The 26,766-nt window shown below is 47.3% G+C and overlaps 2 protein-coding genes across 2 annotated transcripts; both read left to right on the top strand.

Moving 5' to 3' along the window:
* The first annotated feature begins 4,991 nt into the window (after nucleotides 1–4,991).
* Nucleotides 4,992–5,948, top strand: LOC132575822 (olfactory receptor 1G1-like). The gene has a single exon (XM_060244510.1). It carries the CDS (start codon nucleotides 4,992–4,994, stop codon nucleotides 5,946–5,948), a length of 957 nt encoding a protein of 318 aa, XP_060100493.1.
* A 16,099-nt stretch (nucleotides 5,949–22,047) lies between these two features.
* LOC132575821 (olfactory receptor 5I1-like) lies at nucleotides 22,048–23,004 on the top strand. Its single transcript, XM_060244509.1, has one exon. The coding sequence runs from the start codon at nucleotides 22,048–22,050 to the stop codon at nucleotides 23,002–23,004; it is 957 nt and encodes a 318-aa protein (XP_060100492.1).
* The last annotated feature ends 3,762 nt before the right edge of the window (nucleotides 23,005–26,766 follow it).

The following is a 26,766-nucleotide window of genomic DNA, read 5'->3' as shown; positions in this document are numbered from 1 at the left end:
TCAAACCTGGTTCTCCCAGATAAGAGAGCTCTGGCTGACCCAAGGCCATTCCAGCAGCTGCAAGTGGAGGAGTGGGGAATCCAACCTGGTTCTCCCAGATAAGAGAGCTCTGGCTGACCCAAGGCCATTCCAGCAGCTGCAAGTGGAGGAGGGGGGGAATCAAACTTTGCTCTTCCAGATAAGAGTCCGCACACTTAACCATGCACCAAAATGGCTCTCTTGCTTCCCAACATAACTAGTCCAGTCCACAGCAGGTTGACAAGTTCTGGACGTGCTTCTGGGTATAAATTATACTTCTTTCCCCAGAAAATGTGAGACACAACCTAGACAAATCCCCTGAGCTTCCAGCAACTGTAATTCGCTCCCTGAAGGTTTCCAATCCAGGATCATCCCCAAAGGACCCTCATCCAAGAAAAAAATTTGGCTCTCCCAGCAGCACCAGTTTTGCATAACTCTGTCTGCTCCAGGGCATCAGAGGCTTCGTGCTGGCTGAGGAGAGAGACTTTCCAGACCCAGGGTAGGTTCCACATCTTGGGGCTGCCATGCAGTAACATCGTGGAAGCTTTAGCCTAAACTGCTCTCATCTGGTAAACAGGATGAACAGGGACGAAAAACCCGGAGAAGGAGGAGGAGGAAACCTACCATCACTTGTCATCCATGTGCAAAGGTGAGCAGCTTTGCGGGGCCAGGCTATTTCCAGGTGTCTGACAACCCCCCTGTCAACATGCTGGAATAAAAAAGGGGAACTCCTTGAGCCCTTTTCCTGCCAAAACAGCCACTCCAGGTGAGCCTTGCAGAACTATGGTTTGTTCAGATTTTAGAACTGTTCAGTAGAATGGAACGGAGACCACATACATTTCTCCTAAGATAATAGAATATACCAAGAGCAAAGGATGGCAGTTTGTGTTTTTGCTGCTTCGACAGCTTAAATTAATGCAGTCAAGGTAGTGCGTCAATAAAATAACAACAATATGACATTATCATTTACTTATAACGCCGTTCTGCTTTCCATTTCATCTGCTCCAGCTTGGGGATGGGGGGACATACCATGATTACTAATTCACTGTGCTTTGCCATCTTTTATTGCAGTGTGGAACTGCAGTTTAAAAAGGCCAACGCTAAACTGAGGATTATTAGGTCCAAGAGGGCAGCCGTGTTGGTCTGAAGCAGTTGAACAAAGCAGGAGTCAAGTGGCACCATTAAGACCAACCCATTTTTATTGAGAACGTCAGCTTTCATGTGCTCTTCAGCACCCTTCATCAGACGAGGAATCCAGCACAGTGAGCAAAGCCAGACATAGCTGAGCAGAGCCATACGGCAGTGGCTGTGTATACATACCAGCTCTGTATGGCTCTGCTCAGCTATATCTGGCTTTGCTCACTGTGCTGGATTCCTCATCTGATGAAGGGTGCTTAAGAGCACACGAAAGCTGACGTTCGAAATAAACATTGGAGATTATTAGGAAGGGAATTGAAAATAAATCAGCCAGTGTCATAATGGCCCTGCATAAATCGATGGTGCGGCCTCATTCGGAATACTGTGTACAATTCTGGTCTCTACATTTCAAAAAAGATATTGTAGCCTGGAAAAAGTGCAGAAAAGGGCAACTAGAATGATTCAAGGATTGGAACAATTTCACCGCAAAGAAGGATTGAAGCATTTGGGGCTCTTTAGCTTGGAGAAATGTTGACTGCGGAATGACAGAGCAGGAGTGGCCAAAGGTAGCTCTCCAGATGTTTTTTGCCTACAACTCCCATCAGCCCCAGCCACCAGCCATGCTGGCTGAGGCTGATGGGAGTTGTAGGCAAAAACATCTGGGGAGCTACCGTTGGCCTCCCCTGCTTTACAGGATTATGCAGGGCTATGGGGTGAGCCAGAGCTATGGGGTGGCCAGAGGACAGAGTAGAATCCAGTACACTTCCAACCAGATACTCAGACATGGGCCAGTCATCTTCTTTCAGCCTGACCTACCTCACATGGTGGTTGTGGGGATGAAATGAAGGAGAGGAGAACACACATTAGTGACTCTAAGCTCTTATGAGGAATAGTGGGGTAAGATGTGCCAGTCAGGTAGGCAGAGATAAATGCAAACTCCATCTAGAGACCATGTATAAGGATATCATTGAAAGGGACAGAATCCCTAGGATTACCCCACAAACAAACAAAGCAAGAGATGATGTTCCTTCTAAGTCAGGGGTCCACAACCCCCGGTCCGTGGCCTGTAAGCAACTGGGCTGTGAGTTGTATAATTATTTAATTATATATTACAACGTAAGAAGAAGACAACATTGGATTTAAAACCCGCCCTCCACTCTGAATCTCAGAGCGGTCACAATCTCCTTTACTTTCCTTCCCCACAATAGACACCCTGTGAGGTGGGTGGGGCTCAGAGAGCTCTGACAGAAGCTGTCCTTTCAAGGACTACTCCTACGAGAGCTATGGCTGACCCAAGTCCATTCCAGCAGCTGCAAGTGGAGGAGTGGGGAATCAAACCCGGTTCTCCCAGATAAGAGAGCTGTGGCTGACCCAATGCCATTCCAGCAGCTGCAAGGGGAGGAGTGGGGAATCAAACCCGGTTCTCCCAGATAAGAGAGCTCTGGCTGACCCAAGGCCATTCCAGCAGGTGCAAGTGGAGGAGTGGGGAATCAAACCCGGTTCTCCCAGATAAGAGAGCTCTGGCTGACCCAAGGCCATTCCAGCAGCTGCAAGTGGAGGAGTGGGGAATCAAACCCGGTTCTCTCAGATAAGAGAGCTCTGGCTGACCCAAGGCCATTCCAGCAGCTGCAAGTGGAGGAGGGGGGGGAATCAAACCTGGTTCTCTCAGATAAGAGAGCTATGGCTGACCCAAGGCCATTCCAGCAGCTGCAAGTGGAGGAGGGGGGGAATCAAACCTGGTTCTCCCAGATAAGAGAGCTCTGGCTGACCCAAGGCCATTCCAGCAGCTGCGAGTGGAGGAGTGGGGAATCAAACCCGGTTCTCCCAGATAAGAGAGCTCTGGCTGACCCAAGACCATTCCAGCAGCTGCAAGTGGAGGAGTGGGGGAATCAAACCCGGTTCTCCCAGTTAAGAGAGCTCTGCTGACCCAAAGCCATTCCAGCAGCTGCAAGTGGAGGAGTGGGGGAATCAAACCCGGTTCTCCCAGTTAAGAGAGCTCTGCTGACCCAAAGCCATTCCAGCAGCTGCAAGTGGAGGAGTGGGGGAATCAAACCCGGTTCTCCCAGTTAAGAGAGCTCTGCTGACCCAAAGCCATTCCAGCAGGTGCAAGTGGAGGAGTGGGGAATCAAACCCGGTTCTCCCAGATAAGAGTCCACACACTTAACCACTACACTAAATTAACAGATCTGAAGCACACAATTGTATCATCCCGAAACCATCATGCCTCCCCCCCCCCACTCTGCCCATGAAAAAAACTGTCTTCCACAAAACCGGTCCCTGACGCCAAAAGGGTTTGTGACTGCTGCTCTAAGCTGCAGAGTCTTGTGAGCAAAAATGCTGCTTTATGAGCTCCTGGTATTAAAGTTGTGAGCAACTGCATTAATTAGTATGCACTGGGGTGTTCCTTCCTGAGCTAAGACAAAAATATGTGAGCAGGAGGCTAAAAATCTGTGAGCTGGCTCATGGTGACTCAGCTTAGAGGGAACACTGGTGGGGGCTGGTCCCCCCTTCAAACAGTGAATGACCCAATACAGACAGGAGAATCATTAGAGGAGAAACCCGTAAAAAACTCCGGACTCTAAGAGGGGAGGGATCAACCAAGTCAAAGGAAGCTGATCGTTGTGGAAAGTTGATTTGGTCTGAAGCAGCAGAACAAAGTCAGAGTCCAGGGGCCCCTTTCAGACCAACAAAGTTGTATTCCAGGGTATCCTATTGTATATATGCACAGAAAAGCTTATCCCCAGAATAAAACTTTGTTGGTCTTAAAGGTGTCGCTGGACTCAGACTTTGTCCAAAGGAAACAGAGAGATGCAAGGTGGGGAGAACAAGGATACTGTCTTTTTGCATGCAGGAGACCTTTGGGGGTGCTGGGGAGGGAGGGAGGAGCCAGACTCATGAATCAGTAACACATCCAATATCCATTGTGAGGGGGCATAACTCCAAGAACCCTACTTCCTCCTCATGAAGTCAGTGACTTCCAAGCTGTCAAGAGGCATCTCAAATACCCTTGCTAGCCCAAGGTGTCTTCTCTCAGGGTGCTTTTACACTGTTGCTGTCTATCTCCGCATTGGAAACTGCATTGTTGCTCTCTATCTCCGCATTGGCATCTTGCCTTTTACTCCACAGAACGTGCTCACAACTGTCTTGCATTGTTGCTTCCCAAAACATCTATATTTGTTTTGGTGAAACGGGTGCCAACTCTGCTGTTGCCTCGTTTTTCTTGAAACTGGTTTTGATCCGGACATTTATCAAGAGGCGTGTCAAACGAATGGTTGTAGACGTTTAGCTCTGTATTTTTGGACCCCAATTCCGGTCCCTCCGAAAGTCACAAGGTGCCACCAATTTGCATGAGAGTTGGCAGCACTTGACATTTTTATATCTCATTGCTTGCCTCATCTTCCTTCTTGCCTCAATTGACATTTGTATGGTGACTGTAGTTGCGACACAATTTCTAAGCTATCGTATACATCCATGTACTTACTGTAGCTCACAAAATTTAATTTTTGCTCACAATAATCCACATATAGAGTAATAAAGAAACTGTGAACATTGGAAAGATCTGCAGAATGTAGCAATCAGGCTTCAGGATAAAATGTGAGGTCTCAGAAACATAGATCTGCAGTTCCTGTAACTGACTTCAGCAGCCTGTGCATGAGCCGCAGTACAGAAGTTTAGCTCCGCAAAATAAGCAGAGCAAATCCACAAGTGTAAAAGGAAATAATGAAAGCGGAACAGTGGCAGGCGATTTGAATATTTGTTAACTCTGGATCAAAACTGAATGTAAAAACACCCTCAGCTGATTTTTTTTCTTCTTACAGGTAAGTCCTGAATTCCCAATGGGAGGGAGGAACCAGACGCCAGTGGTGGAGTTTGTCTTCCTGGGTTTCTCTGGCATTCCAAACAGCCACATCTACCTCTTCCTGCCTTTCCTAGCCATTTATTTGGTCACCGTGCTGGGGAACCTCATGATATTTACTCTGATTCAACTGGATCCCAGCCTCCGGACCCCCATGTATTACTTCCTCAGCCATCTCTCCATTCTAGATATCTGTATCTCCTCTGTTACGGTCCCCAAGATCCTGGTGAACTTCTTGTACCAGCGACAGACCATCTCCTACAACCAGTGCCTGGCCCAGATGTTCTTCCTGTCCTCTTTCACGGGGACAGAGGCTGCCATGTTGGCTGTCATGGCTTATGACCGATATGTTGCCATCTGTAAACCTTTGCATTACTCCCACCTCATGAGCCCGAAAGTGTGTACCATCCTAGCCATGGCCACTTGGATCTGGGGAGCCCTTAATTCCACTCTTCATACAGCGCTCAGCACCACATTGTCCTTTTGTGGAGCCAACCAGATCCACCACATCTACTGTGATCTGCCCCCACTGATGAAAATTGCTTGCAACGATGCACACATCAATGAACTTGTCATCCACATTGCAACCCTTTTTGTGGGTGGGGGACCCTTCTTCTTCATCATTCTCTCCTATGTCTTCATCCTGTCCTCCATCTTGAAGATCCGTTCCGCCAACACCAAGCGCAAAGCCTTTTCCACCTGTGCTTCTCACGTCACTGTTGTCATCATTTATTTTGGAAACGGAATGCTTAACTATAACCGTCCAAGTGCTGGCTATTCCTTAGGGATTGACACTCTGGTCTCAACCATGTTCTGCATCATCACCCCGATGGTCAACCCCTTGATCTACAGCCTCCGGAACAAGGACGTGAAAGGGGCCTTCCGGAAGGTTCTAGAAAGCCAGGAAAAGCTGAAACATCATGATACTATTAATTAGGGCACCAGAGATGTTTTATATTCGCTTTAGAGCTACTAGCTGAATAACAGTTTGAACTCTAGTGGAGGGTTTTTTTTTTTTTTGGCTGCCGTGTACATAGACTCAACAGGTGAAGCGAAACAAATGAAACAGGATAAGAACATAAGAACAAGAGAAGCCATGTTGGATTAGGCCAATGGCCCATCTAGTCCAACACTCTGTGTCACATAAGAACATAAGAGAAGCCCTGTTAGATCAGCCAGGGGCCCCTCCAGTCCAACACTCTGTGTCACATAAGAACATAAGAAAAGCCCTGTTGGATCAGGCCAGTGGCCCCTCTAGTCCAACACTCTGTGTGACATAAGAACATAAGAGAAGCCCTGTTGGATCAGGCCAATGGCCCATTCAGTCCAACACTCTGTGTCACACAGTGGCCAATATATATATATATATATATATATATATATATATATATATATATATATATATACACACACACACACACACACACACACACACATACATACATACTGTGGCTAATAGCCACTGATGGACCTCTGCTCCATATTTTTATCCAATCCCCTCTTAAAGCTTGCTATGTTTGTAGACGCCACCACCTCCTGGTTCAGGATACTGAAAAATGAGTACACACGCTATACAAAACAAGCTAATATGAAGAATTAAGAGAATATGTATATATTCCTCCATAAAGCTGGTCTGTGAAATATCATGGAGGACCAAGGTATGTTAGCTCTGTTATTCTTTCCCCCTCCCCCTTCTTGCTTTATTGCTTGTGAAGTAGACTAGAGAGAAACGAAACTAACTTGAGAAAGAATAATCGACACCTTCCTATACATTCTTGTCTGGGAGTGTGAGACATCTGGGGAAAGCAAGGATGAGATACTGATAACATTGTGAGAATGTAGACGTTTATGATAGTTTATGTGTTAGAGCACATCCCTCGCCCCCACCTTTGGGAATTCTTTGAAGTATGCCTTAAAAGTATTGTATCAATGTATTTTTAGCATCACTCTCAAGAACCTGTATTAGGAGAACGTATCGGTCTATCAATAAACATAGTTTTGTATCCACTTGACTCGTTATTGAAAACCGCATGCTTGACATTTTGAGAGTGATCCTATAAGAGTTTAACGGCCCTGGCAACTTTGTATCCTGATGGCTGAAAAGATTTCAGTGAGCAGTGAACTTCCAGAACCCGAAAAGGGGCGAGAGCACCCTCCCCACCGTGGCACATGCTGGACGCCCGGAGAGTCGCGCGAAAGGGCTCCCCTCTCCACATTCAACAACTCTTGGTCACCCCCCATCAGTGGCAACCGCGCACGTCCACCACCACGATGGATGAGGCTCCGGTGCGCAGAGATGCCATCCTGACCAGGCACATGTACCACGTGAGATTGACCGTGGGGAACGGCGAGGTGGCTGAGCCCGGAGAGGAGGGGAGTACTGCCACAGCCTGCATGGAAGCTGACCCCCCCCCCCCCTTGTTAGATGGTGAGACAGCCGGAGCTCAGGAACCAACTGTTCCTGGGGACAAGGAAGATGAGATAGCTCGAGAATTCCACTGAATGGTGAGAAAAAAAGTTGAGGAGGTCGCCAAGGGGTTGCGGGATGAGATGCAAGCAATGACCACCATGATGGCCAGAGAATTTAACAGGCAGGTCGACCGTATCTTGAGAACGGCAGACCCGAGAAGAGCCCCACAACCGCCTGCGGCTAGACCCTCAGCGATACTGCCCCAAGCACAACTGGCGGGGTCACCACCCCCTTGCGAAAGCGGTCGAGGGAGGGAGTTGGAGGCCACCTTTGACAGGGACCCCGAAGAGGTGGAGTACTTCACAACTCAGGCTAACAGCTACATGCATTATTGGGGAAACACCTTCCCTGATGAGTTCAGCTGAGTGGACTAACTAGGGTCGAAACTGAAGGGGGTGGCTAAGCGATGGTACATGAGTCTGCACGAGGCCATGAGCCCAGAGCTGGACAATGTGGCCACCTTCCTTCAGGCATTGCTGACCCAGTACGTGGATCCACTGCAGGAGACCCGCAAGTTAGCCACCCCGAGGGACATTCAACAAGGATCCAAGTCGATCCGTGAGTATGCGGCCGAGTTCTGTTCCAACGCGACTAAAGTGAGGGGGTGGAGTGAGCTGATGAAGGGGAAGATTTTTTACCAAACTTGGCTTAAGGGATGCGTACTTCAGGGTGCGCATCAAGGAGGGAGACAAATGGAAAATGGCATTAAATACACCTATGGGACAATTTGAGTACCTATTGAAGCCGTTTGGGTTGCAAGGGGCACCTGGAGTTTTCATGAACTTTATCAATGAAGTGCTGAGAGAGTATTTGTTTAAGGGGGTGGTGGTGTACCTGGATGACATAATTATTTATTCCCAAGATCTCCAATCGCAGGTGAAATTGGTGCGGGAAGTTCTCAGTACGTTGTTAAAGCATAAACTATAATAATAATATAATAATAATAAATTTATTTTTGTATCCCGCCCTCCCCCGCCAAAGGCGGGCTCAGGGCGGCTCACAGACATGGCATTCCATGATTCAAATAAAACAATGTAAACAACAATTTTAAATATAATCAATTACATAAATAACTTAGTTAAAATAGATAAAATAGGTGCTATAAAATACTATAAGTCATAATATACACAAGATGGCTAGGTGGCTACAAGTCGGTTTAGCCAGGTTCTGTTTCAAAGGCAAGCTGGAAAAGAAATGTTTTGCAAGCCCTGCGGAATTGGTTCAAGTCCCGCAGGGCTCGCACCATCTCTGGAAGATGATTCCACCATCGAGGGGCCATTGCTGAGAAGGCTTGCTCCCTGGTTATCTTCAGACTAGCCTCTCTTGGCCCAGGGATTGTTAAAAGATTTTGAGAACTGGATCTCAGTGCTCTCTGGGGAACATATGGGGAGAGGTGGTCCCTTGCGTAGGCAGGTCCTCGGCCATATAGGGCTTTAAAGGTAATGACCAGCACTTTATAGCGAACACGGTACACAACCGGCAGCCAGTGCAGATCCCGCAGCCCAGGCCGCACGTGTTCCCACCGTGGTAGTCCCATTAGCAGCCTGGCCGCCGTGTTCTGGACTACCTGAAGCTTCCGTGTTCGGTATAAGGGCAGCCCCATGTAGAGGGCATTGCAGTAGTCTAGTCTCGAGGTGACCGTTGCGTGGATCACAGTTGCTAGGTCGCTGCGTTCCAACTGTATGCTAAGTTGTCCAAATGCGAGTTCCATAAAACCGAACTCAATAACTTGGGTTTCAGGGTGTCCGGGCAGGGGCTGGCCATTGACCGGACCCCAACACCCTGGCAACCTGAGAGCCAGTTTGGTGTAGTGGTTAAGTGTGAGGACTCTTATTTGGGAGAACCGGGTTTGATTCCCCACTCCTCCACTTGCACCTGCTGGCATGGCCTTGGGTCAGCCATAGCTCTGGCAGAGGTTGTCCTTGAAAGGGCAGCTGCTGGGAGAGCCCTCTCAGCCCCACCCACCTCACAGGGTGTTTGTTGTGGGGGAGGTAAAGGAGATTGTGAGCCACTCTAAGACTCTTTGGAGTGGAGGACGGGATATAAATCCAATATCTTCTTCATCTTCTTGAGTAAGGTCCAAGTGGTACTAGATTGGGCTCCCCCGAGGACACGTAGACAGCTCCAATTGTTCCTCGGGTTCACCAGTTTTTACCGCACTTTCATACCAGGGTTTGCTCAAACAAAGTTGCACCTCACTGAATTGTTGAAAACTAAGGGGAAAGGTCCTGATGCCAAAAAACTGGGGGCAAAGCTATATTGGATGCCTAAATGCCAAGAGGCGTTCACTAAACTTAAGCGACTGTTCACCAGTGAGCCAGTCCTGAGTCACCCCAATAAACTAAAACCCTTCATTGTGCAATGTGATGCTTCCGACGTTGCCGTCGGAGCCATCCTCATGCAGAGAGATGAGGAAGGAAGACTGAAACCCTGTCCCTACATTTCTAAGAAATTTTCCCATGAGCAGAGAAACTGGTCAGTGTGGGATAAAGAAGCTTTTGCAGTAACCTATGCTTTAAAGACCTGGAGGTCCTGGCTAGAAGGTGCCAAGCTGCCATTTGAAATTTGGACTGATCATAAAAATTTGGAGGCGCTCACCGGCTGTCGTAAACTCACTGAGAAACAAATTAGGTGGGCGGGATTTTTCTCTAAATTTGACTTCGTTCTGAAGCATACCCTGGGAACAAAAAAATTTTTGGCAGACACCCTTTCACACCTTCCCCAGCACAATAGCCAAAAGGAAGCGGTGGTAGATTCCTTGATTTCCCCTCTCCCAAGTAGCAGCCATGGTGACCACCCGCTGCAAATCAAAGCAGAATCTTCAGACAGAGAAGTGGAGAGGGAAACGCCTGGCCACAGAAACGGAAAATGAAGGGGAAGACCAACCAGGTGAGGTGCAAAAAGGGGAGGATGGATTCTGGTACAAGGATTGCAAACTATATGTCCCCAAGAGCCTTTATTCGGAGGTCTTGCAGTTCTGCCACTCTAACAAACCTGTGGGGCATTTTGGGTATATGAAGACACCGCACTTAATTAACAGGCAATTTTGGTAGCCCTCTATGAAAAAGGATGTTTCTGAGTTTGTGGCCTTTTGCCCTATTTGCTTGATGGCCAAAAGGAGGGGAGGGAAACCCCCAGGTCTGTTAACGCCTCTGGAAACAGCTACATGCCCGTGGTCCGTAGTGTCAATGGATTTTATAGTAGAACTGCCAGTTTCACAAGGGAAAAACGTAATCCTGGTAGTAGTGGACACCTTTTCCAAACAGGCACATTTCATCCCATGTGTGCAATTGCCAATGGCCAAGAGGCTAGCTTATTTGTTTTTCCATCACATTGTGAAGATCCATTCATTCCCAGATAAGATCATTAGTGACCGTGGCCCACAGTTCTTTGCCAATGTCTGGCGGGAGTTCTGCAAACTAATGGGTATAGAACAAGGTTTGAGCTCAGCATACCATCCCCAAACAGACGAGCAGACGGAACGAGTAAACGCGCTTCTAGTGCAATATTTACGGTGCTATATGAACCACCAACAGTCCAATTGGGCAGACCTGTTGCCGTTTGCTGAGTATGGCTATAATAACAGTGTTCATAGCTTAACCAAAGCCTCCCCATTCCAAATTGTGAATGGGTATGAAGGAAAGCCTGTCCTGTTACTACCAAGGGGAGAACGAGCCAGAGACCCCACCACCTTTGAGCAATGATGGAAAAAGCTGGGGGAAAGCTGGAAGGGAATCCAGGAGAACCTGGAAATGGCCAAAGAAGCATATAAGAAACAATATGACAACTCCCATGTGCCAGTGTGGGATTTCAAAGTGAGTGATTCGGTGTGTGTGTCAACCAAGAGCGCATCCCTCGCCCCCACCTTTGGGAACTCTTTGAAGTATGCCTTAAAAGTATTGTATCAATGTATTTTTCGCATCACTCTCAAGAACCTGTACTAGGAGAAAGTATTGGTCTATCAATAAACGTAGTTTTGTATCCACTTGACTCGTTATTGAAAACCGCATGCTTGACACTATGTATCTCCCAATCACCAAACTTTATGGCTCCCATGAAGCTTAGATATGTTATGATCATGGCCTGATATCTTAGCCTGTTGTGTCAAGCATTCGGGTCAATGACGAGTCGATATTAATATAAAGACAATCATTTATTGACTACTCGCTACTTTGGCCGAGGCTGGGCCAGGGCTAGGTCGTGAGAAGATTTGAAATGGATACATAGGTACAATACTTTTAGGAGATACATCAAAGACATTCCAAAAGAGGGGGCAAGAGAGGGTTGGGGAGTATTCACACAGACAGTGTCAAAATTACGCCTGTTCCCAAGCGTTATCTAATATGACCTTGCCAGGCACAGATGGTCAGTGCGCTCCTCAGAAGTTTCGTGGGCGCACTGATTGCTTCTTTCCCTGATAGTTACTCTAAATAACAATGATACGTGAGGGTCATAAACAAGTGAGAATAACAGGATCCCAGACTCCTTGTCTCCTAAGATGCTAAACAGGCTTTGATGGAGCAGGCCTATAGTCACATTGCTTATAGATCAGCATTATAGAATTACAGATGCTTGACATGTTGGATGTTCCTTCTCAAAGGAGAGCACATGATCGGCCTGGGTCTGTTTCTACGCCATCAGTGGTTCTAGAAGGTAGATATAAAAAAGATCTCATCTGCAGAAAGACTTCTCCCCTGCAGTACAAGTGAAGTGGAGACCCTGGCTAGGGCGTTTTTTTGTAGCAGAAACTCCTTTGCATATAAGGCCACACCCTTGTGAGGTAGCCAATCCTCCTGGAGCTTACACAAGGTCCTGTAAGAAGAGCCCTGTAAGCTCTTGGAGGATTGGCTACATCACAGGGGTGTGGACTAATATGCAAAGGAGTTCCTGCTACAAACAAACCCTGGCTGGGACATGTCTTTTTATGTTGTATTCCTAGAATCCAACTGTAGAGGAATGGGGAATCAAACCCGGTTCTCCCAAATAAGAGAGCTCTGGCTGACCCAAGGCCATTCCAGCAGCTGCAAGTGGAGGAGTGGGGAATCAAACCCGGTTCTCCCTGATAAGAGAGCTCTGGCTGACCGAAGGCCATTCCAGCAGCTGCAAGTGGAGGAGTGCGGAATCAAACCCGGTTCTCCCAAATAAGAGAGCTCTGGCTGACCAAAGCCATCCCAGTAGCTGCAAGTGGAGGAGTGGGAAATCAAACCCGGTTCTCCCAAATAAGAGAGCTCTGGCTGACCCAAGGCCATTCCAGCAGCTGCAAGTAGAGGAGTGGGGAATCAAACCCGGTTCTCCCAAATAAGAGAGCTCTGGCTGACCCAAGGCCATTCCAGCAGCTGCAAGTGGAGGAGTGGGGAATCAAACCCGGTTCTCCCAGATAAGAGAGCTCTGGCTGACCCAAGGCCATTCCAGCAGCTGAAAGTGGAGGAGTGCGGAATCAAACCCGGTTCTCCCAAATAAGAGAGCTCTGGCTGACCAAAGCCATCCCAGTGGCTGCAAGTGGAGGAGGGGGGATTCAAACCCGGTTCTCCCAAATAAGAGAGCTCTGGCTGACCAAAGCCATCCCAGTAGCAGCAAGTGGAGGAGTGGAGAATCAAACCCGGTTCTCCCAAATAAGAGAGCTCTGGCTGACCCAAGGCCATTCCAGCAGCTGCAAGTGGAGGAGGCGGGAATCAAACCCGGTTCTCCCAAATAAGAGAGCTCTGGCTGACCCAAGGCCATTCTAGCAGCGGCAAGTGGAGGAGTGGGGAATCAAACCCGGTTCTCCCAAATAAGAGAGCTCTGGCTGACCAAAGCCATCCCAGCAGCTGCAAGTGGAGGAGGGGGGAATCAAACCCGGTTCTCCCAGATAAGAGAGCTAAGGCTGATACAAGGCCATTCCAGCAGGTGCAAGTGGAGGAGGCGGGAATCAAACTCGGTTCTCCCAGATAAGAGAGCTATGGCTGACCCAAAGCCATTCCGGAAGGTGCAAGTGGAGGAGTGGGGAATCAAATCCGGTTCTCCCAGATAAGAGAGTTATGGCTGACCCAAGGCCATTCCAGCAGCTGCAAGTGGAGAAGTGGGGAAGCAAACCCTGTTCTCCCAGATAAGAGAGCTATGGCTGACCCAAGGCCATTCCAGCAGCTGCAAGGGGAGGAGGGGGGAATCAAACCCAGTTCTCCCAGATAAGAGAGCTCTGGCTGACCCAAGGCCATTCCAGCAGCTGCAAGTGGAGGAGCGGGGAATCAAACCCGGTTCTCCCAGATAAGAGAGCTCTGTCTGGCTGACCCAAGGCCATTCCAGCAGCTGCAAGTGGAGGAGTGGGGGAATCAAACCCGGTTCTCCCAGATAAGAGAGTTATGGCTGACCCAAGACCATTCCAGCAGCTACAAGTGGAGCAGGGGAGAATCAAACCCGGTTCTCCCAGAGAAGAGTCTGCACCAAACTGGCTCTCTTGCTTCCCAACTGGGGATTAGCAACCCTATTTTTTACTAGGACCAACCAAACTGCAGAGAACAGAAATTCGAGCCAGGGAGTAGCTTTGGGGCGAAAGCTGAAGACAGCATCTCTAGTCCAGCCCACAGCAGGTTGACATGTTCTGTATGTGCCTCTGGGTATAAATTACACTTCTCTCCCCGGAGAACGTGAGACACAACCCAGACAAATCCCCTGAGCTTCCAGCCACTGTACTTCGCTCCCTGAAGGTTTCCAATCCAGGATCATCCCCAAAGGACCATCATCCAAGAATAGAATTCGGCTCTCCTGGCAGTACCAGTTTTGCATAACTCTTTCTGCTCCAGGGCATCAGAGGCTTCGTGCTGGCTGAGGAGAGAGTCTTTCCAGATCCAGTTTAGGTTCCACATCTTGGGGCTACAATGGAGTAACCTTGGAAACTTTAGCCTAAAGTGCTCTCTTCTGGTAAACAGGATGAGCAGGGACCAAAAGCCTGTAGAAGGAGGAGGTGGAAACCTACCATCACTTGTTGTCCATGTGCAAAGGTGAGTAGCTTTGGGGCCCCAGGCTATTTCCAGGAGTCTGACAACCCCCCTGTCAACATGCTGGCATAAAAAAGGGGGACTCCTTGAGCCCTTTTCCTGCCAAAACAGCCACTCCAGGTGAGCCTTGCAGAACTACGGTTTGTTCAGATTTTAAAAATGTTCAGTAGAGTGGAATGGAGACCGCATACATTTCTCCTAAGATAAGAGAATATACCAAGAGCAAAGGATGGCAGTTTGTGTTTTTTCCTGCTTCGACAGCTTCAATTAATGCAATCCAGGTAGTGCCTAAATAAAATAACAATATGACATTATCATTTACTTATAACGCTGTTCTGCTTTCCATTTCATCTGCTCCAGCTGGGAGGGAAGGGGCATACAATCAATTCACTATGCTTTTCCATCTTTTATTGCAGTGTGGAACTGCAATTATAAAAAGCCAATGCTAAACTGGAGATTATTAGGAAGGGGATTGAAAACAAATCAGCCAGTATCATAATGCCCCTGTATAAATCGATGGTGCGGTTTCATTTGGAATACTGTGTGCAATTTTGGTCTGCACACCTCAAAAAAGATATTATAGCATTGGAAAAAGTGCAGAAAAGGGCAACTAGAATGATTAAAGGATTGGAACATTTTCACTACATGAAGGCACTTGGGGCTCTTTAGCTTGGAGAAACGATGGCTGGGGGGGTGATAGGATAGAGGTTGACAGGATTATGCAGGGTTATGGGGTGAGCCAGAGCTATCGGGTGGCCAGAGGTCAGAGTAGAATCCGGTACTTCCATTCAGATATGCAGACATGGGCCAGTCGTCTTCTCTCAGCCTGACCTACCTCACATGGTTGTTGTAGGGATGAAATGAAGGAGAGGAGAACACGCATTAGTGACTCTAAGCTCTTATGAGGAAGAGTGGGGCAAGATGTGCCAGTCAGATAGGCGGAGATAATATGCAAAATCCATCTAGAGACCATGTATAAGGGTATCATCGAAAGGAATAGTTCCCTAGGATTATCCGATAAACAAACAAAACAAGAGAGGATGTTCCCTCTAAGTCAGGGGTCCACAACCCCCGCTCTGTGGCCTGTTAGCAACTGGGCTGAGAGTTGTATAATTATTTCATTATATATTACAATGTAAGAAGAAGACAACATTGGATTTAAAACCCGCCCTCCACTCTGAATCTCAGAGTCTCAGAGTGGTCACAATCTCCTTTACTTTCCTCCCCCACAATAGACACCCTGTGAGGTGGGTGGGGCTCAGAGACCTCTGACAGAAGCTGTCCGTTTAAGGACAACTCCTAGGAGAGCTATGGCTGATCCAAGGCCATTCCAGCAGGTGCAAGTGGAGGAGGGGGAATCAAACTCGACTCTCCCAGATAAGAGAGCTCTGGCTGGCCCAAGGCCATGCCAGCAGGTACAAGTGGAGGAGTGGGGAATCAAACCCGTTTCTCCCAGATAAGAGAGCTCTGGCTGACCCAAGGCCATTCCAGCAGGTGCAAGTGGAGGAAGGGGGAATCAAACCCGGTTCTCCCAGATAAGAGAGCTCTGGCTGACCCAAGGCCACGCCAGCAGGTGCAAGTGGAGGAGTGGGGAATCCAACCCGGTTCTCCCAGATAAGAGAGCTCTGGCTGACCCAAGGCCATTCCAGCAGCTGCAGGTGGAGGAGTGGGGAATCAAACCCATTTCTCCCAGATAAAAGATCTCTGGCTGACCCAAGGCCATTCCAGCAGGAGAATCATTTGAGGAGAACCCCGTAAAAAACTCAGAACTCAAAGAGGGGAGGGATCAACCAATTCAAAGGAAGCTGCTTATTGTGGAAAGCCGGGTCAGTCTGAAGCAGCAGAAGAAATTTTGATTCCAGGGGCCCTTTTCAGACCAACAAAGTTGTATTCCGGAGTAATCTATTGTATATATGCACAGAAAAGCTTATCCCCAGAATAAAACTTTGTTGGTCTTAAAGGTGTCGCTGGACTCAGACTTTTCCAAAGGAAGCAGAGAGATGCAAGGTGGGGAGAACAAGGACAGTGTCTTTTTGTATGGAGGAGACCACTGGAGGTGCTGGGGAGGGAGGGAGGAACCAGAACTCATGAATCAGTAACACGTCTAATATCCATTGGGGGGAGGGGGCATAACTCCAAGAACTCCAAGAACCCTACTTCCTTTTCTTGACGTCAGTGACTTCCAAGCTGTCAAGAACATAAGAGAAGCCATGTTGGATCAGGCAAATGGCCCATCCAGTCCAACACTCTGTGTCACACATTGGCCAAAATTTCTTTTATATATATATACACACCAACACTGTGGCTAATAGTTACTGATGGACCTCTGTTCCATATTTGTATCGAAACCCCTCTTGAAGGTGGCCATGCTTGTGGCCGCCACCACCACCTGTGGCAGTGAATTCCACATGTTAATCACCCTTTGGGTGAAGAAGGACTTCCTTTTATCCATTTTAACCTGTCTGCTCAGCAATTTCATCGAATGCCCACGAGTTCTCGTATTGTGAGAAAGGGAGAAAAGTACCTCGTTCTCTACTTTCTCCATCCCATGCATTATCTTCTAAACCTCTATCATGTCACCCCGCAGTCGACGTTTCTCCAAGCTAAAGAGCCCCAAGCGTTTCAACCTTTCTTCATAGGGAAAGTGTTCCAGCCCTTTAATCATTCTAGTTGCCCTTTTCTGGACTTTCTCCAATGCTATAATATCCTTTTTGAGGTGCGGTGACCAGAACTGCACAAAGTACTCCAAATGAGACCGCACCATCGATTTATACAGGGACATTATGATACTGGCTGATTTGTTTTCAGTTCCCTTCCTAATAATTCCCATTGTGGCGTTGGCCTTTTTTTATTGAAAACGCACACTGTCTTGACATTTTCAGTGAGTTATCTACCATGACCCCAAGATCTTTCTCTTGGTCAGTCTCTGCCAGTTCACACCCCATCAACTTGTATTTGTAGCTGGGATTCTTGGCCCCAATGTGCATTACTTTGCACTTGGCCACACTGAACTGCATCTGCAACGTTGACACCCACTCACCCAGCCTCAACAGGTCCCTTTGGAGTTCCTCACAATCCTCTCTGGTTCTCACCACCCTGAACAATTTAGTGTCATCTGCAAACTCGGCCACTTCACTGCTCACTCCCAACTCTAAATCATTTATGAACAAGTTAAAGAGCATGGGAGCCAGTACTGAGCCCTGCGGCACCCCACTGCTTACCGTCCTCCACTGCGAAGACTGCCCATTTATACTCACTCTCTGCTTCCTATTACTCAGCCAGTTTTTGATCCACAAGAGGACCTGTCCTTTTACTCCATGACTCTCATGCTTTCTAAGGAGCCTTTGATGAGGAACTTTATCAAAAGCTTCCGGGAAGTCAAGGTAAGCAACAACTTTTGAGTCTCCTTGTCAGTTGTATGCAAAGGCAAACAGTTTCTAGCACATGCTGGGAAAGTGAAAGTAACTGAACTGACAGGTAGATCATCTAAATGACAGAAGGTGGCTGGTTGCCAGATTGCATCAGCCTGAGCAATGTCAGCATGACTCAGCAGGAAGCTGATTGGTTACCTGGCTGGACCTGATGTATAAATGTACAAAGACACTTTACTGTGTGTAGGATATGTATGGTGGAGAGCAGCGGAGCATTCTGTCGGATTGGAGAGTGGAGGTGTAAATAAATTGTATATAGTGGTTTTAACACTGCTGTGTGCAGGCCTTCATTCTTTGAGTCACTGGAGACCACCCTCACTAAGCACAGGCGCATCATCAGGGTTATGGGCCCAGCACGCTTCCGCTGCACCTGAGAGAGCTCTGAGAGAGGTGGTGAAGAAGGTGGTAAGCTCTGAGAGAGGTGGTGAAGAAGGACGTTGAGGTGCTCCAGAAGCTGTCTTGGAGGTGAGACCAGCAGTGGCTGAACGTCAGAGGCTGAGCAGGATGGCTACAGCAGCAGCTACTGTGCTGGTGGATAAACTGACTACCACCAACTATAATACCTGGTCATTAAGGCTAGAGCATTTCCTGAAGCGAGAGGGGCTATGGGACTGTGTGTCTGCTCCTCCCGATGATCCCACGCCGGCAGAGACCATTAAAGAGCATGGGACACAGTACTGAGCCCTGCGGCACCCCACTGCTTACCGTCCTCCATTGCGAAGACTGCCCATTTATACTCACTCTCTGCTTCCTATTACTCAGCCAGTTTTTGATCCACAAGAGGACCTGTCCTTTTACTCCATGACTCTCAAGCTTTCTAAGGAGCCTTTGATGAAGAACTTTATCAAAAGCTTTCTGGAAGTCAAGGTAAACAACAACTATTGGGTCTCCTTTGTCCACATGTTTGTTCACCCCCTCAAAGAAATGTAACAGGTTAGTGAGGCAAGATCTTCCCCTACAGAACCCATGCTGAGTCTTCCTCAATAACCCGTGTTCATCAATGTGCCTACTCATTCTGTCCTTGATAATGGTTTCTACCAACTTTCCCGGTATTGAAGTCAGACTGACTGGCCTGTAATTTCCTGGATCTGCTCTGGAACCCTTTTTAAAGATGGGGGTGACATTTGCTACCTTCCAGTCCTCGGGAACGGAGGCAGATTTCAATGAAAGATTACAGATTTTTGTTAGAAGATCCACAAGTTCAATTTTGAGTTCTTTCAGAACTCTCGGATGTAAGCCATCCGGACTTGGTGACTTATTAGTTTTTAATTCGTCTATTAGTTGTAGGACCTTCTCTTTTGTCACCTCAATCTGACTCAGGTCTTTCAACACCCCTTCCAAAATTAGTGGTTCTGGGGCGGGCAAAAAGTTCTCATTTTCCACAGTGACGATGGAGGCAAAAAATGCATTCAGCTTCTCAGCCATTTCCCTATCCTCCTTCAGTAATCCTTTTACCCCATGGTCATCCAAGGGCCCCTTTGCCTCCCTGGCTGGTTTCCTACTTCTAATATATTTGAAGAAATTTTTATTGTTGATCTTTATGTTTTTTGCAATATGCTCCTCATAGTCCCTTTTTGCCTGCCTGATCACAGTCTTGCATTTGATTTGCCACAGCCTGTGTTCCCTTTTACTAATCTCACTTGGACTGGTTTTCCACCGCTTAATGGAGTCCTTACCTTTGACAGCTTCCATTACTCTGTTTGTTAACCATGCAGGCCTTTTCTTATGCCTGTTGGTGCCTTTCCTAACTTGTGGTATGTATTTTATCTGAGCTTCTAGGATTATAGTTTTAAATAGTCTCCTAGCTTCCGCAAGGGTTTTGACCGTATTTACCTTTCCTTTCAGTTTCCTCCTCACATGCCTCCTCATCTCAGAGAATTTACCCCTTTTAAAGTTAAACGTGGTTGTGGCGGTCTTTTTGGGCAACTCCCTATTTATACAAACGGTGAAATCAATAACATTATGGTCACTGCTCCCAAGCGGCACAATCAGTTTTGCATCTCTCACCAAGTCTTGGGCATTACTTAGGACCAAATCCAGGATCGCCCCACCCCTGGTAGGTTCTGAGACCATCTGCTCCTAAGCACAGTCACTGAGAGCATCAAGAAACTCAGTCTCTTTCCCTCGACCAGAATAGAGGCGTCCCAAATACTCTTGCTACGCCAAGGCATCTTCTCTCAGGGTGTTTTTACACTGACTGTTTGTTGCTCTCTATCTCCGCATAGGAAACTCTCCTTTTACTCCACAGAACGTGCTCACAACTGTCTTGCATCGTTGCTTCCCAAAACATCTACATTTATTTATTTGAAATGGGTGCCAACTCTGCTGCTGCCTCGTTTTTCTTGAAACTGGTTTTGATCTGGACGTTTCTCAAGACGCGTATCAAATGAATGGTTGTAGACATTTAGCTCTGTATTATCGGACCCCACTGCCTGTCCCTCCAAAAGTCACAAGGTGCCACCAATTTGCATGAGAATTGGCAGCACTTGAAATTTTTATATCTCATTGCTTGCCTCATCTTGCTTCTTGCCTCAAATGACATTTGTATGGTGACTGTAGTTGTGACACAATTTCTAAGCAATCATATACATCCCTGTACTTACTGTAGCTCACAAAGTTTAATTTTTGCTCACAATAATCCACATCATGGAGTAATAAGGAAACTGTGAACATTGGAAAGATCTGCAGAATGTAGCAATCTGGCTTCAGGATAAAATGTGAGATCTCAGAACCATAGATCTGCAGTTTCTGTAACTGACATCAGCAGTCTGTGCATGAGCTGCAGTACAAAAGTTGAGCTATGCAAAATGAGCAGAGCAAATCTAGAAGTGTAAAAGGAAATAATGAAAGCAGAACAGTAATAATAATAATTTTAAATTTTATTTATATCCCGCCCTCCCCGCTGAGGCTGGCACAGGGCGGCTAACAACATTTCATAAAATTATACAGAGTTTAAAATCACATTAACTTTAAAACATTCCAGTTAACCAAGTATTATACATATTTCCAGGTGCTAATTCCATTTATAATGATAATAGCGAAAATCACCCAACAGCGGTCTCTCAGCCAGCAAAGGCCATCCTGAAAAGGGTGGTCTTGCAGGCCCTGCAGAACTGGTCAAGGCACCGCAGGGCTCGCACTTCTTCCAGGAGCTGGTTCCATAGGTGTGGAGCTGCGATGGAGAAGACCCGTGTACAGGTGTTTTGGAGTTTGGCCTCCTTTGGTCCAGGGATAGTCAGCTGGTTCTTCCCTGCTGACCTCAGTGCTCTCTGGGGTTCGTATGGGGAGAGACGGTCCCTCAGGTAGGCAGGTCCTCAGCCATATAGGGCTTTAAAGGTAATGATCAGCACTTTGTAACGAACCCGGTAAGTAACTGGCAACCAGTGCAGTTTGCGTAGCCCCGGCTGTATGTGCTCCCACTTCGGGAGCCCCAATATCAGCCTAGCCGCCGCATTCTGCACCAGCTGCAACCTCCAGGTTCGGCGCAGAGGCAGCTCCATGTAGAGGGCATTACAGTAATCCAGTCTTGAGGTGACCGTTGCATGGATCACTGTTGCTAGGTCCTGGCGCTCCAGGAAGGGAGCCAACTGCTTTGCCCGCTTCAGATGGAAAAACGTCGACTTAGCAGTGGCTGCTATCTGGGCCTCCATTCATAGTGAAGGCTCCAGTAGAACTCCCAAGCTCTTGACCCGGTGCGCCGCTTTCAGAGGCACACCGTCAAAAACCGGGAGAGGTATTTCCCTCCTCAGGGCGCCGCGACTCATGCAAAGGACCTCTGTCTTCATTGGGTTCAGCTTCAGCCCACTCAGCCTAAGCCAAGTTGCCATGGCCTGCAATGCCAGGTCCAAATTCCCTGGGATGCAGTCAGGTTGGCCATCCATTAGCAGATAGAGCTGGGTGTCGTCTGCATATTGACGATACCCAAGCCCATACCTCCGGGTGATCTGGCAAGGGGGCGCATATAGATATTAAATAGCATAAGTGAGAGAACTGCTCCCTGCGGCACCCCACAATCAAGTGTGTGCCTCTGAGACAGCTCACCCCCAAATGCCACCCACATTGGCAGGCGATTTGAATATTTGTTAACTCTGGATCAAAACTGAATGTAAAAACATCCTCAGCTGATTTTTTTTCTTCTTACAGGTAAGTCCTGAACAATCAATGGGATTGAGGAACCAGACGCCAGCAGTGGAGTTTGTCTTCCTGGGTTTCTCCGACATTCCAAACAGCCACATCTACCTCTTCCTGCCATTCCTAGCCATTTATTTGGTCACTGTGCTGGGGAACCTCATGATATTTACTCTGATTCAACTGGATCCCAGCCTCCGTACCCCCATGTATTACTTCCTCAGTCATCTCTCCATTCTAGATATCTGTATCTCCTCTGTTACGGTCCCCAAGATCCTGGTGAACTTCTTGTACCAGCGGCAGACCATCTCCTACAACCAGTGCATGGCCCAGATGTTCTTCCTGGCCTCTTTCACGGGGACAGAGGATGCACTGCTGGCTGTCATGGCCTATGACCGATATGTTGCCATCTGTAAACCTTTGCATTACTCCCACCTCATGAGCCCAAAGGTGTGCACCATCCTAGCCTTGGCCACTTGGATCGGGGGAGCCCTAAATTCCACTCTTCATACAGCGCTCAGCACCACGTTGTCCTTTTGTGGAGCCAACCAGATCCATCATATCTACTGTGATCTGCCCCCACTGATAAAAATTGCTTGCAATGATGCACACATCAATGAACTTGTCATCCACATTGCAAGCCTTTTTGTGGGTGGGGGACCCTTCTTCTTCATCATTCTCTCCTATGTCTTCATCCTGTCCTCCATCTTGAAGATCCGTTCCACCAACACCAAGCTCAAAGCCTTTTCCACCTGTGCTTCTCATGTCACTGTTGTCATCATTTATTTTGGAAATGCATTGCTTAACTATGACCGTCCAAGCGCTGGTTATTCCTTAGAGATTGACACTCTGGTCTCAACCATGTTCTGCATCATCACCCCGATGGTCAACCCCTTGATCTACAGCCTTCGGAACAAGGACGTGAAAGGGGCCTTCCGGAAGGTTCTAGAAAGCCAGGGAAAGCTGAAACATCATGATACTATGAATTAGGGCACCAGAGATGTTTTGTATTCTCTTTAGAGCTACTAACTGAAGAACAGTTTGAACTCTAGTGGATTTTTGGGGGGGGGCTGCAGTGTACATAGACTCAACAGGTGAAGCGAAACAAATGAAACAGGATAAGAACATAAGAACATAAGAGAAGCCATGTTGGATCAGGCCAATGGCCCATCCAGTCCAACACTGTGTCACATAAGAACATAAGAGAAGCCATGTTGGATCAGGCCAATGACCCCTCCAGTCCAACACTCTGTATCACACAGTGGCCAATATATGTATGTGTGCACACACACACACACACACACACACACACACACATACATACATACATACATACATACACACACACACACACACACACACATATATATATATATATATATATATATATATATATATATATATATATATATATATATATATATATATATGTGTGTGTGTGTGTGTGTGTGTGTGTGTGTGTGTGTGTGTATGTATGTGTATGTGTGTGCATATATATATACTGTAGCTAATAGCCACTGATGGACCTCTGCTCCATATTTTTATCCAATCTCCTCTTAAAGCTGGCTATGCTTGTAGCCGCCACCACCTCCTGTTCAGGATACTGAAACATGAGTACACACACTATACAAAACAAGCTAAAGTCAAGAATTAAGAGAATATGAGTTATGTATATAGAATTATATCTAGGATCTGGGTATTCCTATTTAGCTCATTGGAGCCGGAAGAACAGAGATTGGGGAACAAGGAACAATGGATTCTAATACCTGCTGCCCTGCACCAATCATAGGGCCCCAGCCAGTTTGAACGGACCAATAACCTGCTAGCACAGAAACCCAGAGTTGTATATAGCAGGAGTGGCCAAAAGTAGCTCTCAAGATGTTTTTTGCCTACAACTCCCATCAGCCCCAGCCATCAGCCATGCTGGTTGGGGCTGATGGAAGTTGTAGGCAAAAAAAACATCTGGAAAGCTACTGTTGGCCACCCCTGGTATATACTGTAGTTATGGCTCCATGGGCGGTTATTCAGTCTTGTTAGTTCAGCCACATACCCTGCTGTACTCAGTAAAGAGCTTGTTCTCACTACCACCTCGCCTATTCAATGCCTAAGCACCCACTATAATCCACTCTACAATAATATGGAAGCTGAAAGTGTCAGCATGTGTTCTATTGAAGTAAACTCTGCTTTTTGAAATGCTTATTTACTGTTAACTAACCCGAATACCCAGTAAATCTTTGCCTTACTAACACTAGTGCCATTACAGAATGTGAAGGGGGGGAAGGAACGGGTGATTGAGGTGCCAAAGGCCAGTCAGGTCTTTGAAGTGCAAAACGCCTGGCCGGCTTCCCAGGCACCTGCTGGAGCCAAGCAAGGACACCACCGAGAGGAGGATACAGTTTGCCTATGTAAGAGATAAGCAGGCGTGTGAACTGGTTACATGCAGAGACAGACTGTGGTTTTATTATGAGAAGTGATTTAAAGCCCCAACCCTTTGGTGTATGTTCATAAATGCCAATGCCTTCGTCTATTCGTTATCAGTTTCAAAGAATCCATGTAGAGAGTAGCATTGTTGTAATCAATAAATGAAACTTCGTTTTAAACAAAGACAAGTCTGATCATTTTGGAACTTCAATGAACCCTTTGCTGACAGAAAGACTAAAAGAACGGGGAGGGGAAGCACATGGTAGAGAGCACAGCCTGTATCAGGGGTGGCCAAAGTGTGGCTCTTTCACACATATTGTGTGGCTCTCGAAGCCCCCACCGCCCCACCGGCCAGATTGAAGAAGGCATTTGGCTCTCTAAATCACTTCTCCAAGTCAAGCCAGCCAGCAGCTTGGAGAATGCATTGAAAGCTGAGGTTGCTTAATTTCCACTTCCCCTCCCCATCTATTTCCTCCCTCCCTTACAGTCTGCGGCTCTCAAACATCCGATGTTGATGTCTTGTGGCTCTCAAAGTTTCTGTCGTCCTTTCTTGTGGCTCTCAAACATCTGATGTTTATTCTTTGTGGCTCTTACATTAAGCAAGTTTGGCCACCCGTGGCCTATATACAATCTGTTGAATGACCTGGTCTATGTATCTCCCAATCACCAAACTTTATGGCTCCCATGAAGCTTAGATATGTTATGATCATGGCCTGATATCTTAGCCTGTTGGATGTTCCTTCTCATAGGTGAGCATATGATCTGCCTTGGTCCGTTTCTATGCCATCAGTGGTTCTAGAAGGAAGATATAAAAGGATCTCATATGCAGAAAGACTTTTCCCCTGCACTACAAGTGAAGTGGAGTCCCTGGCTAGGGCCTTTTTTGTAGCAGGAACTCTTTTGCATATTAGGCCCCGCACACTTGATGTAGCCAATCCTCCTGGAGCTTACCCTAGGTCCTGTAAGAAGAGCCCTGTCAGCTCTTGGAGGATTAGCTAGATCAGAGGGGTGTGGCCTAATATGCAAAGGAGTTCCTGCGACAAAAAAGCCGTGGCTGAGACATGTCTTTTTATGTTGTGCTTTGTATAAAGAATTACGGGATAAGATTATTTCTCCTCTAATAGATAGACCAACACCTTACAAAGATGAACTTCTATGATGAGATGAACTTGGATGAACTTGTAATAGATGATAATCCAACTGTCTCCAGGAAAATAGCCAAGTTTTATATTCATGTGATAAAATTCTGCAGTAAGCAACATAGCTATACATACATACATACATACATGCAGGGCTTTTCCTTTTGGCATGATTTTAATGGTTTTAATGTATGGTTTAAATGATATCCTGTATTTATTATACCAGACACCCCACATTTCGCACCACAATTGTCAGTCCTCACCCATTGCTTCGACTTTTCCGAGCGCACACAGCGGCCCAACGAAACTGCTGTTGACTACATTGTGGCCCTTCACCGGCTGTCACTCTACTGCGATTTTCACCGGTTTATTTCAGGCTGCGAGACAAGCCGCTGAGCGCTGAGACGAGCGCTACTCCTGCCAATTCCAGGACACTCTCTGCCACCAGTATAGGATGATGGTTCACCTCGCCAGGGTCTGCCACTCGAAAACAACCCCAACCTGAGAGAGTGGCCCCCGTAGGAAGAGCGGAAAAAATGGTCGCCACCACAAGGTTGCTGTCGGGGAGGATATCAACGCCATCACCACGTCATGCGGACAGATATGCAACATCCCCATGCCATCCCCTGATAAACTCAAAAGGACAGTGTTTATTGAGGGCACCCCCTATCGAATGGAGGTTGACTCAAGGGCCACACACACCATCATCTCCGCCCAGACCATAAAGAAACTTTGCCCCAAGGGAGGACCTAAGCTACACCATCCCCTGTGCTAGTACGAGACTTCCAGAAAAGGGTGATAGGCATCAAAGGGGCTGGGGTAGTCAAGGGGCAATATGGGAAATTTTCGAGAGAACTTCCCTTGCTGGTGGCGAAAGGGGACCTGAGTAGCCTGTTGGGCCAGGCTTGGTTTGCACCCTTGGGGATCCGAGTAGAGGGAATCCATCACCCCCCCCCACACACACACACCAGCATGGATTACCAGGACATCTGTGGCCAGTTCCTGGCAGTTTTTGATGGGACACTACGAACATACATGGTTTAGCCGATGTCATTACAAATAAACCCCAACGTGCCGCCCGTACAGCTAAAGGTCCAGCGAGTACCCTTTAACTTAAAATCCAAGATAGAGAAGGAGCTAGACTGCCTAGTGGCACAAGGGTTCCTGGAGACGGTCGCCAATGCACGATGGG

The sequence above is a fragment of the Heteronotia binoei genome, chromosome 8 (genome assembly GCF_032191835.1).
Source record: "Heteronotia binoei isolate CCM8104 ecotype False Entrance Well chromosome 8, APGP_CSIRO_Hbin_v1, whole genome shotgun sequence".
Lineage (NCBI taxonomy): Eukaryota > Metazoa > Chordata > Lepidosauria > Squamata > Gekkonidae > Heteronotia > Heteronotia binoei.
This window is presented reverse-complemented; position numbering and strand designations above follow the sequence as displayed.